The sequence below is a fragment of the Vulpes vulpes genome, chromosome 15, assembly GCF_048418805.1.
Source record: "Vulpes vulpes isolate BD-2025 chromosome 15, VulVul3, whole genome shotgun sequence".
NCBI classification, from domain to species: Eukaryota; Metazoa; Chordata; class Mammalia; order Carnivora; family Canidae; genus Vulpes; species Vulpes vulpes.
Genome location: NC_132794.1, coordinates 62,039,883 through 62,053,940, shown reverse-complemented (window position 1 = coordinate 62,053,940; position 14,058 = coordinate 62,039,883). Strand labels below are relative to the sequence as shown.

At 34.1% G+C, this 14,058-nt stretch overlaps 1 protein-coding gene across 18 annotated transcripts in view; it reads right to left on the bottom strand.

Annotated features, from left to right (window-relative positions):
* Positions 1-14,058, bottom strand: part of TCF12 (transcription factor 12) — a 368,612-nt gene that overhangs the window by 222,095 nt on the left and 132,459 nt on the right. For all 18 annotated transcript variants that reach the window (XM_025998239.2, XM_025998306.2, XM_072738610.1 and 15 more), the window contains exon 4: positions 3,212-3,285. In XM_025998239.2, the coding sequence (XP_025854024.1) occupies positions 3,212-3,285 (74 nt within the window). The remainder of the gene's footprint in view (positions 1-3,211; positions 3,286-14,058) is intronic.

Sequence of the window (14,058 nt, the reverse complement as noted above, 5' to 3'; positions counted from 1 at the left end):
TCCACATTTCTTAAAAATGCTGACCATGTCTACCATTTCTTCTATAACCACTATTAGATACAGCACTTATTTCTGTGTCTGCCTAACAAAAATTCTCTCTTGAATGATGCGCTATGGATAGTTCTGATAACTAGAAACTCAATGAATCACCTGAATACTGTGAGGCTACTTTTCTTTGTGGATTTGGGAAAAATAGGGCAGACAGGAGCTCTGCTGGAGTGACTTCTCCTACTCTGAGCAAACATGTATGAGACTATTTACACTGATGAGAGGTTTGTGGCCTCTTAACCATACAACTCCAGTAGAGCTCACTTACATATTAAGGTTACTAGAGCAGAAGGCTATCTTTGTTAGATTTAAAGTCAGTACCTGTTAGGCAAAAAGTATGCAAAGTAAACACTCCCCTTAAAAAGCTGTTAAATAGATACTAAGTTCAACCTACATGACTTGGTGTAGCCAATCTTGTACAATAAAATGCATGGTTATAATAACACTAATAGAGTAGTACTAATAGAGTTCATGTGCCAAATATGATTTTACAGTAATCCAAAAAATTATTCTTTCTCCCTTATAGTTTTAGTCGGGCAGGGAGGGAGGGAGAACAGCAACTCAGTTGAATCCAACTAAACTAGGAGCATATGCTTTATAACTCCACCAAACTACTCATTCTGCAGATTTATATACTTTTTATTGTGGCCTATTAAGCATTTTCAAGATTTACAAAAAGTAAAATAAAAAAATTTCCTATCAGCAATATAAAACCAAATTATTTAAAAATAATACAACTTGCTGCGATGCAAATGTTATTATTTATACTGGTAAAGTCTAAATAAATTTCAGTGACACTATTTCTACAAAAGTATCTATAATTTCATTATATTTTAAATTGGCTTGTTAATAATTTTATAAACAATGTGTCAAAATTGGTTTATAGCCAATATCAGTATTTACTTCTAAATTTAAAAAACTCAAATGCTATTATACTCAGTAGAATAAAGTACTTTGGTAAACTGAGATTCTTATTAACAAAATTATATTCATCTGTACTTATAATAGTGAAAAAATGGTCAACTTAGTAGATGGTGTTTAATAATATACTCAAAAAGTTGATAAACTTTCTATAAATCAGTGTTGAGAGCAGCTTGAAAGATAACCATAAATGTCTTTCTCTGGTGAGAAGAGTTCAGGGAAGAATTAAATCGAAGTCATAATAAAAAAATAACTTCTTAACTAGATAGCTAAACCATTCTAGGTTCAAAATCATGACTAGGACGGAAGCAGCAAAGTTAGGGGAAGAGCGGATTTCAGTGAAAATAAAAATAAAGGGTAGTATTAAATCACATTCTATCTGATCTCTCAATAGACAGGTAAGAAAAAATATATATAACTTTTCACTGTAAATATAGACTAAAAAAAATTAAGAGTAAAAAACAGCATTTCACATTGACCTATAGATTTAACAGCAAAAAAGAAAAGGAAGATTTACTGTGAAGCCCATCTCTAGGGGCAAACTTAATTTCAGAATCATGAAATATGTAAAAGTCTGGATACACTATTATGTTCTCTTCTCCTAAAAGAATACAGTAAGTTAAAAAAAAAGTTTGAAAGGAAAGTAAACATAAGGTACAAAAGCATCATTTAATGTATTTTAAGAAATAATGTTATCACACAGTAACTCAAGACTTTGAAAAAAAATCCAATATTAGTAAGTAATATTTTGTTCTCCACTATGTAAAATCCATACTTCACAATCTAAACAGGAAATCTGGGACACCTGGGTGGCTCAGTGTTTGAGTGTCTGCCTTTGGCTTGGGGCGTGATCCCCGTCCCGGGATCGAGTCCCGCATCGGGCTCCCTGCATGGAGCCTGCCTTTCCCTCTGTCTGTGTCTCTTCTTCCTGTCTGTGTCTCTGCCTCTCTTTGTGTCTCTCATGAATAAATAAAGAAACTCTCTTTTTAAAAAAATAAACAAACAGGAAATCTACCTTTTCTATTCACAATATTATTTAAGGAATCAAAAACTTTTAAAAGTGGAAGGAAATTTGGACATCAGTTTAACTATCCCCATGGTAAAATAAGGTGTCCAAGATTTCACCACAGAGTTGATAAATCCAAGTCTTATGGTGCCCAAGACAGTGCTCTTTACATTACAAACCAGCTTTTTCAGCACTGAGTCCCTAAAGGAAAACACGTTTAATTGTCTCTCTGAATATCATTTTGGGCTCTACATGACTAATCTATTTCTCCCAAAATTATATAAAATAAATTAAACATAGGCTACAGCCAAATATAATAACAAACCACATATTTTAACTCTGTGTTTTTCAATGCAAAACAGCATAACCCATATGGAGACTATGAGCTCTAATCACATATTGCTTCCTTCCACTTATGCCAATTTGCTTCAAGGGTTGAGTATCCATAAATTTTTATGTCTATCTTCTACTGGTTAATTCTAAGAGAAGTAAATAGTTCATTATTCATTCAAAGTATAATGTTTTTGAAAAGGTATACCTTAACCTCACCAATTTACTGCAGAGTCTGAGAACATATAGTCTAATTTTACTGACAATTCTTTGGTCTAATTTTTAATCTTTCAGTCTCATTAAAGTTTTGGGGGATCTGTTTATTGCTAAAAAAAAAGGGGGGGATCTTTTTGACCTTTCCCAGTGTAAAATGTTAGCTCAGTCCTATTTTCTAACTGCCAATCAAGAAATGTCATCTGTTATGTCTGTTTTGATATGCTTCCAAGAGACAGGGCTATAGAGTCCCTGATATAAACAGCTGATGACTACTAGAACAAGAATGGAAGAGGAAAGACTGGAAACTGATACTTGAACGTCAGTGCCATCTCTCAAAGGTAATACAGGAAGAAAACAATACACAAAGAAAAATGGCAATGTATGAAGAATACTTAGTGAGGCATTCCAAACACTCCCAAGAGTATTGCAGGTAATCCAAGTGTAGAAATAACACCAAGAACACTTCTTTCATTGTAAGAGATAGAATAAACTCCCAAAGTATGGCAGTAAATTAAATTTTTTTAAAAATTAAATCTACCATGAAGGTACTGTGTATTCTACAGTATTCCCATGTAAATACGTTAGTCTTCAATTCTCTTAGGAATCAGAGCTCATGTACAAAAAAATCTTACTTATTCTGCCAAATGACTTTATAGTTTTAATCAAGGACTGGCTGATGAATGAACTTACTCTAGATGAGTCATAAGAGGGGCTTGGTTGACCACTTGTTCCCCAAGATGTTGTACCTCCTCGTTCATCCATACCTAAGGAGAGAAGAAAGTGAAAGATATAAATCCAAAAGGCTACTATAATGGATTTGTTTTTATACAGTATAGCAGAGAGTACAATTCAGTAAGCGGTATTTGCATTTGTATGGAACTAGCTGTATATCAAATCTTGTCTCAGAAACCCAAAGAAAATAAGTTATCCCAGAAAGTCCTCATTACTGCTCCATACAGCACCCTATATATAATGAACAATTTCAAAACTATGTCTTTGGAGACTTTAAAGTAGGGCATAACCTAGGTCTCCTCATTTCTGTCTCCATCCACTGCTACTTCTAAGAGTAGATGAAACCCCCAACTTTCAATGGGTTAGTCCTATGTGCACAAAAATATGAAGAATTTAGTTCTAATGGATAAGCCTTAGAAAATGACACCAAGTTGGGTGCATTGGTGGCCCAGTTAATTGTCTGTCTCTTGATTTGTGCTCAGGTCAGATCTCAGGGTTGTGAGATCAAGCCCTGCACTGGGCTCTGCACTGCTGCACTGGGCTCTGCATTGGGCATGGAGCCTGCTTAAGACTCTCTCTCTCTCTCTCTGTCCTTCCCCTGCCTCCTCTCTAAAAAAAAAAAAAAAAAAAAAAAAAGAAAAGAAAGAAAAAAGAGAATTAAACAATTTGAACTGTTCAAGTTAATAAAATTGGTTTCTAATGTAAAACTGATTAGATGTTCTAAACTGAATATACCAAACTAAATCAAACTATACCAAATCATATCAAATCAACGTTAGTTACATTAAAACTAATAAAAATGATGTGACAATTCATCCTAGTGAAATCTCTAAAATCTGATTCTAAATGAGATCTACTCTTATGAAACTTGCAAAGGATAACTCAAAATGAAAAAGGATTAACAAAAAAATCAATTCATTGTGCTCCTTAATGTATCATCTGTAGATTTGACTCCATTATTCTTACCTTCCAGTCAGTCCCTAGAAAAAGTGAAAAGAGCTGGAGACCTCTCAACCCAGGTATCTCTCCCTTTTCTGTTCTGAGGATCAGTCTTTTTTTTCCTTGACTTCTATCTAACAGGATATCCCTTTCCCAACCCTTTCCAAGTTTTCTATGATGAAACACAAAAAACTGACTTTTTTCATTCTTGCATGAGAAAACTCTAGATGGTATAAAGACAACATTCTGCTAAGTTTACAACCCCTTTTTCTTTAAAAAAAAAATTCCTTGAAGTCCTCTGTGACTTAGATGAGAATGTAGTCTGTAGTAGGTTAAATACACAAATTCTCCAAGAACTAGCCACAATTCCCAAGCCTCTTGCACAGGGACAGAACTGCCAACTGAAGGGATAGGTGACAAACAGGGAAAGAAGAGTCAGCTTCCAAAGTAGAATCTACTAATCACTAATTCAGCTGGAAAACTTTAATTTTTTCTTTTTATGAGTCTGCACTTTCTACAGTAAGTGATATTTTTTAAAGTTTTTAAAAACACTGTAGAGAAAAGAGAAGTGCCTACTACAGAAAACACTCTAGGCACAATTCCAAGTGAACCAGAAACTTTGAAAACACAGAGATCATGAATAAAAATACACAAGTGTTTTGTTCATGCTTGGATAATTCTTACTAAAATTCTAGACTTAGGAAAGATTCTACAAGTTTGGGAAATATCACTAAAATTCTAGACTTAGGAAAGATTCTACAAGTTTGGGAAATATCACTAAAAATATACTTTGTTACCATCTCTCCAGTATCACTAGTTACCTGTGGGCTATCTTCCAAGCATTTGCTTTGTAATCAACACCTTAGAACAGCAGCCAGAATTCCTATAAGGCTCAATCCAAGACAAAGGCTGTTTATTATAAACCCCCACAAAATCTAGTAATAAAATACTATGTATGAAACTGCAAATAAATTTACGAAAAGTTTAATTTTTTGAAAATACTTTCCATTTGCAACTATTTTTCTATATAAGTTTAACATTTTTTTTATACTACATAGCCCAAGTCAAATACAAACTTATATTGGCTACTGAAGGCAGAGACTCAAATTTTTTTTTTTTTAATGAGACACACACAGAGAGGGGCACAGACATAGGCAGAGGGAGAAGCAGGCTCCCCATAGAAACCTGATGTGGGACTTAGTCCCAGGACCCCAGGATCACGCCCCCTGCGCCAAAGGCAGACGCTCAAACACTAAGCCACCCAGGTGCCCCCATGTACACCCCTATTCTGTTGCATTATTTACAGCAGTTAAAAGGTGGAAGCAACTCAAGTATTCATTGACGGATGGATAAACAAATGTGACATACACATACAATGTAATATTATTCAGCCTTAAAAATGAAGGAAATTCTTACACATGCTACAACTGGATGCTCCTAAAGACATTATGCTAAGTGAAATAAACCAGTCACTAAAAGGACAAATATTGTACAATTTTGTTTATATCAGGTGCCTAGAGTAGTCAAATCTATGGAGACAAAACAGAATGGTGGGGCTGGGGAGAGAAGGGGAATGACACTTTCAATGAAAGTTCAGAGCACAGAATAGAAACTTATTTTGATGATCCTATCCTAATGAAAATAAAAAGACCACAGTTTGTTTTATGACTCTGAACTATCTAATTATCAAATAAACAATAAATATGAGGTCTATGTGTTATTTACATATATCTGTAAAAGAGAATACAAAAAGATGAGTGCCTTCAAAAGAAAACATCATAGACAAGATTTAAAGATATATGAAATTCTGTGAAAACACATACTCATTTTTCATCAAGTGACACTAATTAGTTCCATGGCATAAAAGAAAAGCAAAGATTTAATGAATTAAATGAGATGGTAATTAATTAAGCCAATATCTAAAGAGTATGACATATCAATGATACTAGACATGGCAGGGCAAGGGGCAATGTTCAAAGGATGCTACAGACTAATAAGGATCTGGCTAGGTTTTAAACTCAGAGCTCTATAGTTTTATTGTTAACATATCCAGACTGAGTAGAAGGTCGTGGCTGGCACTGACAAAGGCAAGAGTCATCTTTCAGCATCAATGACTCCTTTCTGTTGAAGACAATGGTTGTACAAACAAAAGTATGACAGTAATAATAAACTTTCCAAAGTTCAACCAGAAGACCAAGGTAAGCAGAAAAAAAGAAATCATACACAGGAAATAAACTTAAAAGACCAAAATTTATACAAATTGATAAAAACCTAAGTAACTATTTACCGACAAGAAAAACAATATAGTTGCAATACAGTGATCAGGGGGAAAATATTAAGATACATCTGTATCATCACTGCCATGTATTTTATTTCCTTCCCATTTCTAGTCTATGCATTCCAATGTCAATAATTTTAGAGAAGCTAATTCCTTGATGGATAGATTAAAATGGTAGATGTAAGAGAAAATCTAATAATCACTAAGTGGTAAAAATACTTTGAGTCTTGTTTAACTCTCTAATAAATTATTCTATTTCTATTCAACAAGATTAAAAGGGGGTTAATCAATAATTTAATATAGAGATTTAAATGACCCTTTTCTTCTTTCATATTTTATATACAGATTCTCTTAAGTACATGCTCTTTTATTTGGAACCAATTAAATAAAGTCCAATATGTATTTTGATTACATAGGTCCAGTTTTAAAAAGTATATATACTATTTTTAATATTTTCCAGTAAAGAACATTAAATTTTTATGTAAAAAAATCAATGATTTGTAAATCAATTAAACAATTTGCTACCTTCTCATTTAAGAGAAAAAGTAACTAAAAATAAGACAAAAATCACTATATACACAGCCCCTTAAGAGGCTAGGACTCTGAAGGAGGAATAAGAGATAAAAAGTTTTTGAGGTGTCAGAGAGCAAAATTATTGGAGAAGCAAGTAAACTTCTTGGTAAAGCTTGACAGATGTCAATATTCACTTTTCTATGAAGTACTCAAATATTAGTCTATCTGCTTCCTCTCTGATGCTACTATCTTTAGTTTCTGACCAGAAGTGTAAACTATCTCACAACTTCTATCCCATCTCTTTTCTTTTATTCTCCTAGTACAGAGTCTTTTAGATATCTCTAAGTTTTTAACCACTAGGAAAAACTGGAAACAGACTTTGGTTGGGGAGGGGAATGATATTTCTATACCCTAAACACCTGGGGTTTTTTCTCCCACATAAACCCAAAATAGTACAGAGTTTGTATACACAAAGCATTACTCATGGTTTGATGAAACTCAGGAAAGACTTGCCTGGAGGTAAAAGGGATGAATGAGGAGAAAAGCTGCTGACCATTCCTTCTTTTTCTTTTTCTTTTTCATTGTTACCAATGACTCTGCCACCTGAGACTAAGTAAAGTGCAAACAGGTCTGGAATTGGGCAAATATCTGAAATATTTGTTTCAGGTAATAGTAGGCCATCTTGAGCAGAGAAGGAATAAAGGAAAAAGGGGGACAATACAAAGAATGGGGTGAAGACTGGTTAGGATATCCTTGCCGTAAAGCTGGTAAGAAAAACAAGACACTACAACCACTCTGCTTGGTACCTATCCTTATAAAAAAGGAACATACATAAAGTTGGAATACACACACACACACACACACACACACACACACACACACAAACTCCTCCTTTAGGAGCACTGAAACCAAGTTTTTTATCCTAGCAAGTAAAATGTACTTCACAAATATCAAATTCTAAGGACTGTTATAAATAAGGCAAAGACAATATATTTTGCAGGATTGCCGTCTGCTAAAAGGTGATTCAATAAATGATTTGATGAAAGAAATCGTATTAGAGATGGCTATGCCAGATAATCAAAGCTATGAATTTGTCTCTTCAATAGTTTCTCTACTCAATTTTATTTGTGGAGTAATGATATTTGTTTAGATAACACTCCAAGGCTGCAATCAATTGTAAAATAATATACAAGTAAATCCACCACCATTTTTATTGTATGATTTTAGATACCTGTGAAATAATCTACGTGTTTTTCCAGGAATTTATTGTGAAACAGCATCAGTTAGAATAGCAAATATTTTGTTGTTATATTAAACATTAATGAAAACAAGTAAAATAAAAAAGCTATGATAATATTAAAATTCTAAGTGAATTTAAGAGAAGACATGGTGCCCCTAATGTGACAGACTTAACAATGATTACAAGTTTTAAACTTATTTAAAAAATTGAGATACTGTATAATGAACAGTCAAATAAAATGATCTAATTCTTTTAAAAGTATATAAAAAATAAGAACAGTAAGAAGAATAAAAGTAAGCACAGGTCATTTTTTAAAATTCAATTACAATTTCTGTTTGGTATTATTAAGAACAAAAATTTACAAGAAGGGATATTCTAGGGCCAAATATATTAGAGTAAGGTAGTAAACACAAGGCTAATTCCAAGAAAATGGCTAATTTTGAAAATAACTTTCGAACACAGTTATTCTGCTATGTTATTAGCATAGCATCTATATTAGCATCATTCTATATAAATACCGTGTAAAAATACTGTGTAAATACCATGTAAAGATACACTCTATATAAATACCATGTTAACATTCCAGTAATTTAAACAGAATAGAGGATCCAAAGAAAATGGCAAGTCTACCTTTTTACAAAAGATAGATAACTGCCTGAAGGCCAGGAATTGAAACTAAATTCCAGGGGGCAAGCAAGGTATGCTGTACCATACTAGGAGCTATCTGGTATCTTGTTTCCCCTGCTTTGTGAAAGCAGACTATTCCTATGAAACGTCTTATGAAAAGACTTCTGTAACTTGAAATGGCAAAAAGCAAAGAAGTAATTACCATTTGTAAAAGCAAAAATCCTCTTCCAATTTCTTTCAGTTACCAAAAACAGGTACAAATATAGGTCTTTGGTAAGAGCAAGTGGCATAAAGTGAACTTCTGGATAGCAGAAGATACCTGTACTCCTTTCTCCAATATAAATACTAAAAGCCTTGTATCTAAACAGCATTGCCAGTTGTTTTGCTCTTTAGAGGCACTAAAGACAGTCAACTCGTAAAAACAGGCTTGACTGTCTCTTTCAGACTCTGAATGAGTCTCAGCAAAAAGTCTCTCAATGTACAATCCTATTAGATTGACTTTATACATTTCTAAAATCTGTGATTATTTTTAACATGATCATCTTAGCCCAAGCCATCAGCCATCATCTCTGAACTATATTACTGTAATAGCCTCCTGAAGAGTACTCCTTCTTCTAGCCCTTCTACAATCTGTATTCTTTACATAACAACTAGAATGACCTTTTAAAAACAAATCATATCAATCCTATGCACAAAACCTACCATCAGTTTCCATCTCATTCAAAACTGAATTGGTCTACAATGTTTTTACAGGTTCTGTCTGACACCTCTCTGACTTTATCTCCTACCAATCCTTCTCTTGGATCAATCTATTTCAACAACATGACCCCCTGCTTTTGCTCAAATACACCAAACACGCCCCTTTCTTGGGGCCCTTCCATTTGTTCTTTCTTCTTCATAAAATGCTCCCCATATCTCAATGGTCTTTCCCTTAATTTCCTCCAGGTCTCTATTCAAATGTCATCCTTTTGTCATCCATTGCCTTTTACCAACAGATTGAAAAATCCTTGAAAATAGGGATGAAGTTTATTTTGTTCACTGTTTAATATATGGTACTGAAAACAGTACAAGTAGGTACTAATAAATGTTTATGGAAGAATGCATGTATAAAGTAGAATAAAATCAGTTTAATAAAAGTGAGGCAGAAACTGGTTCCCTATTTGTTAGCTTATCATTCCTTTTTTAGACAATAATCAAAACCAATATTCTAAATGACTATACTTTTTTGAAAATTCTATGAGAAGCAGTGAGATTGCAAGTGACTCTATAAGCTAAACAACTAATTACTCCCAAAGAGCAAAAATTATTAACAACTTTTAAAGAAACTTAAATCCTCACTAGGATTGGTAGCTAAACCAACACAGACCTTAGAGACCATTAACTGTGAAATGACCTCATCACATGCCCTAAGAAAAATCACTTTGTAGTCATTATAATATAGTAGACTGCTAGAGAAGGAATTTTAAATATAAAATGTTCCCAAAAGATTCATATACTCAGCATGATGTTGGGATATTTACAAGTGTGGTTAGAAATGTAATGAATCTCTTGAATTTGTAACACCTTTCTTTCGTATTTCCTTAATCACTCTTCACATTAATTTCTACCTCATCAATACCTCAACTACCACACTTGTTCCCTTCATGTATGAACCAGTGCTCTGGTTCAGGTACTATGTATTGCTTGTTCATCTATTTTATTTCCATTTCAATCCACACTTAATGTTGCCAGTACATTACCTTGTCATAAACACAAGTTGGATCAGATCCATTCACTCCACAAATGTGATCCTCTGCTGCTTCAGGAATAATATTCACACTCCTGAGTGTGGCATTCTTCCAGGTGGTCTCAAGCTACCTTTTCATCTTCAGTACTTACAGTATCTCTTCAAAAACTCAATGCTTCCACCCTCATCCGGACATTAATCACTCCCTAAACATACCAAATTCATATTCTACCCCTACAGTTCCCTAGCCCCAGAATATCCACCTTCATCTAATTCCCAACCTATTAAACTTCTAATTTTGATTCAGCCTAAGATCAAATGCCCTCCCCCTCTGAGAAGTGTTCTCCATTAACTAAGTCTAAATTAACTACACTTTTTTTCTTAAAGATTTTATTTATTCATGAGAGACACAGTGAGAGAGAGAGAGAGAGAGAGGCAGAGACACAGGCAGAGGGAGAAGCAGGCTCCATGCAGGGAACCTGATGTGGGATTCCAGGACTCCAGGATCATACCCTGGGCTGAAGGCAGGCGCTAAACCGTTGAGCCACCAGGGATCCTCTAACTACACTTCTTGAGAAGTTTATTTGCACTTATTGTCATAAACTCTGTTGGTTGTTTTCATTTGCATTGTACAAATAAAACTTTATGGTAGGGAGCATACTTTGTTCATCTCTATGCTCTTCTGGTACCTAGCAGAAGTGTCATATTCTGCATTCAAATGTTTACTGAATGATTAAGAACATATTAAATTAGGGCATTCATATAACTGTCTGTCATAAGAATTCAGTAACCACGGATGGGTTAAAAAGATCCAAAATAGAAAAGTTAATGTCTAGCAATCTAAGTAGATCAAGAATTAGTAAAATAATTATTTTTTAAACAAAGTATTATTTTAAAAAGCAGATCGCAAATATGTTAGAGGAAATCTTAAAAGTGACCTACTAAGCTCAGCTTCCAAAACAATGCCGTAAGCACCCACAGAGAGCTTCTATAAATTCTGGGGGAAAATACAAATATAAAACAACTACTTAGAGCTCTGGACAGTGAACAAAACCAGGCTGCTTTTCGATGAGAATATAAACTTGGAAAAAATGACTAGAATAAGTGACTTTCTCATTCTTAAAGCTTTATTCTGCACATAAGCAGTAGCCACAACAGGCAGGAACTAGAGTTCCAATGAAAAACGGTCTTTCTGGTTTGAAGAAAAAGAGGACGGCGAGGACAGCCATGTAATGACAAAATCCCCAAAAGAAGAGATACATAAAAGAGCAGTCTCAAATTTTTGGTATATCTCTGCACCAGTCTTGGCAGAGCCCTGAAGCACATATTCACAGGGCAGGCCAAGGCAGTCTGTATCTGAGGCTAAAAAGATCGAACTGAGATTTGAGCAGGTGCCAACCTCAGGCAACAGACTGCACTTTAAGTCTAATCCAATTAATGGTCACTAAAACAAAAAAATCCAAATTTTTTGGAGGAACAAGGAAAGAAAACAAAATTTCCACAAAAATAACATTCACGATATTCTGAATACAATCCTAAATTCCTTCATAATGAAATATGACCCAATCTCAAAAGAAAAGATAATCAAGGGAGATCAACCTCAGATGGCCCAGATTTGAGATTTTCAGATAAGGACATTAAAGTAGATACTGTAACCAGGCTTAATGAAGTAAAGGACATATGCTCAAAATGAAAGAAAAGACAGAAAATCTAACAGGTAAAAAAGAAAACAGAAGATAACAGATATAAGTCTTAGAAATAAAAATTAAAGTATCTAAAATCTTAAAAAAAAAATGTCCAGAATGTGTTTAAAGTAAGAATGGTGATGACAGAGAAAAGGGCAAATTTGATGACTGCTCAATAGAAATAATTCAATTTGATAAAAACAGGAAAAAATACTGAAAATCAACAGGACCTTAGAAACCTAAGGGAAGATATTAAAAAGTTTAACACAGGCATAAATGGCAGAATAAAGAAAATAGGAAAAAAAATGTTAAGGAATAATGGCCCCAAATTCCACAAATGTGGTAGGAGACATAAACATAAACTAATTACAGACACTCAGTAAGCCTCTACAGGGTAATTATGAAAAAACCCCATACCTAGACATATACAGTCAACTTCTGACAACCAAAAATACAAAGATAAAGTTCAAAGTGGTAAAAGAGACATATTACATACAGAAAAACTACAACTCAAATTATTGCAAACTTGTCCCCACAAACTATGGATGTCAATACATGTGGAAACACATCTTTAAAGCAAAAGGAAAGGAGGGGTATCAACCAAAATACAAGTATCTTTCAACAATGGAGGTGAAATCCATTCTCAAAAAAAAAGAAAAGAAACTGCAGTACAATAACTACTAAAGAAGTTCTTCAAGTTGAAGCAAATGTTACCAGAGAGAATTTTGGAAACTGAGGAGGGAAAGAAGAGCATCAGAAATCGTAAATATAAAAGCTTATATTTTCCTTTTAAGTTTGTTAAAACATTTATATAAAAAATTACAGGCACAGTATGTCCTTCACAGACACTGTATTTATTACAAACTGAAAGTCTGTGGCAACTCTGCATTGAACAAGTCTATTTGCACCATTTTTCCAAAAGCATTTCTCAATGTTTCTACGTCATATTTTGGTAATTCTTGCAATATTTCATATTTGTCATCATTATTATACTTATTATGATGATCAGTGATCTTTGATGCTACTATTGTAACTGTTTTGGGGAGTCGCTGCACCCATATGTGAACTTCATAAATGTGGTGTGTATTCCAACTGCTCTACCAACTTACTACTCCCCAACTTTCTCACTCTCATTCTCCATCTCCTCAAGCCTCCCTGTTCCCTGAGACACAACAATATTGAAATCAGGCCAATGAATAACCCTACAATGGCCTGTAAGTGTTCACATAAAAAGAGCTGTACATCTCTGACTTTAAATCAAAAGCTAGAAATGAATAAAGCTTAGTGAGAAAGGCATGTCAAAATCCAAGACAAGCCCAAAGCTAGGTCTCCTTGCCAAAGAGCCAAGTTATGAATACAAAGGAAAAGTTCTGGAAGAAAATTACAAGTACTATTCTAGTGAATACATGACTGATGAGAAAGCAAAACACCTTTAATGCTGATATGAAGATTTAGTGGTCTGGACAGAAGACCAAAGCAATTACAATATTCCCTTAGGCCAAAGCCTAATCCAAAGCAAAGCCTTAACTCTCCACAAGTCTATGAGGGCTGAGAAAGATGAGGGGGCTGCAGAAGTTTGAAGCTAGCAGAAGCTGATTCATAAGGTTAGAGAAGGAAGCCATCCCCACAACATAAAAGTGCAAAGTGAAGCAGCACATATTGATGCAGAAGATACGAGTATCCAGAAGATCTAGCTAATGTAATTTTTAAAAGGTGGCTGTAATAAACAAAAGATTTTCAGTGTAGATGAAATAGTCTTATATTGGAAAAAGATGCCATCTAGGATTTGAATAACTG